We start from the raw sequence: 1,328 nt of genomic DNA on the forward strand, positions 1-1,328 counted from the left end.
GAAAACCTGAGCTGTTTCCGAGAAGACTATGCTACAGTGCTCATACAACCTGTCACCAACGAATTACAGGTTGGCAAGCTCGCCTTTCCTCTATCGCTATTCATAAATTAAAATAAAAAATAAAAAATAAAGAAAGAAACTTTAACCTCAAAAAAAGTAACAAACGACAAAATCTTATATGTAGAATATAAAATAGAGCTGATTGCGTGATCGTCTCCCCTTTCCTCTCCCTCATAAATAAGCAATAGCACCATACCCTCATCCGAATCTCATCTCACTCATTACTTCCTTCCTCCTTCCTCTGCAAGTAACTCAGCATTTACGTTTCCCCCGTAACGTATCGGAAAGTAAGAGAAATGGGCATTTGCGGTTCTTGCGAAGCCACCACATCGGTGGCGACGGCGAAACTAATCCTTCAAGACGGACAACTTCAAGAGTTCCCTTACCCAGTTAAAGTATCGGAAGTGCTACAGAAGAATCCATCTTGTTTTATCTGCAACTCCGACGAGATGGATTTCGATGATTTCGTATCGGCAATCAATGAAGAGGAGGTGTTGCAGCCGGGTCAGCTCTATTTCGTGTTACCGTTGAGTAGGTTGAAGTATCCTCTTCAGGCTGAGGAGATGGCGGCATTAGCGGTTAAGGCTAGTTTGGCTCTTAGTAGGAGTAGCGGAGGTAAGAATAAGTGTGGATTTAGCCGGAAGGGGGTAGTGCCGGCAGTGTTTTCAGGGAAGCGAGCGGTGAAGCCGTCGAGTACTTGGGGAGGTGATGAGGAGTTGGTGGTGGTGGAGGAGAGGAGGAGAAGACCCAGGGTAGGGGTTTGTGGTAGTGGCAAGGGACGTAATTTTACGTCAAAGTTAGGTGCCATTAAAGAGTAGTAGAGGGAAAGAGAGAAACAGCTCAGCTCGGGGGAATGGTTGGAACTTGGGTGGGTCATGGGTGGCTACCTAGCCCAACCCTAGCCTGCCTAGCTGGATGTGTTCTTTACTCTGTTGTAAAATGTAAATAATCAAAAAATTTTGGAAATAGAAAAGTTCATTGTTTCTACTTGTAAGGGAAAATTTTGGAATATTTTTCTCATTAGATCTAAATAGCGACGGTAGACTGTGCATTACAGTAGACGGTCATTACAATATAGTAAAAGAGTTTTTTTTTATTTTTTTTTAATTTTATCAAAAAAGTTTTTGATAAAGTTATTCTGTTTCACCTGTATTTATAAACATAAATCAAAATTTATGTCTATTTACAATTCTAGAAACAACTTTGACGAAACCAATGACTTGTTTCATCATTTTTAGAAACAAATTTGAGAGAAAAAAAAAAAAAGA

General features: G+C 40.5%; 1 protein-coding gene across 1 annotated transcript; it reads left to right on the top strand.

Annotated features, from left to right (window-relative positions):
* The first annotated feature begins 236 nt into the window (after nucleotides 1–236).
* On the top strand, nucleotides 237–1,061 carry LOC122083108. Its single transcript, XM_042650798.1, has one exon. The coding sequence runs from the start codon at nucleotides 357–359 to the stop codon at nucleotides 876–878; it is 522 nt and encodes a 173-aa protein (XP_042506732.1). The 5' UTR covers nucleotides 237–356; the 3' UTR covers nucleotides 879–1,061.
* Nucleotides 1,062–1,328: the final 267 nt, after the last annotated feature.

The sequence above is a fragment of the Macadamia integrifolia genome, chromosome 7 (genome assembly GCF_013358625.1).
Source record: "Macadamia integrifolia cultivar HAES 741 chromosome 7, SCU_Mint_v3, whole genome shotgun sequence".
Classification (NCBI taxonomy): domain Eukaryota; kingdom Viridiplantae; phylum Streptophyta; class Magnoliopsida; order Proteales; family Proteaceae; genus Macadamia; species Macadamia integrifolia.

What these genes read in the sequence shown, in the direction of transcription:
- LOC122083108 (XM_042650798.1), top strand. Translation starts at nt 357, where the DNA reads ATGGGCATTTGCGGTTCTTGCGAAGCCACCACATCGGTGGCGACGGCG.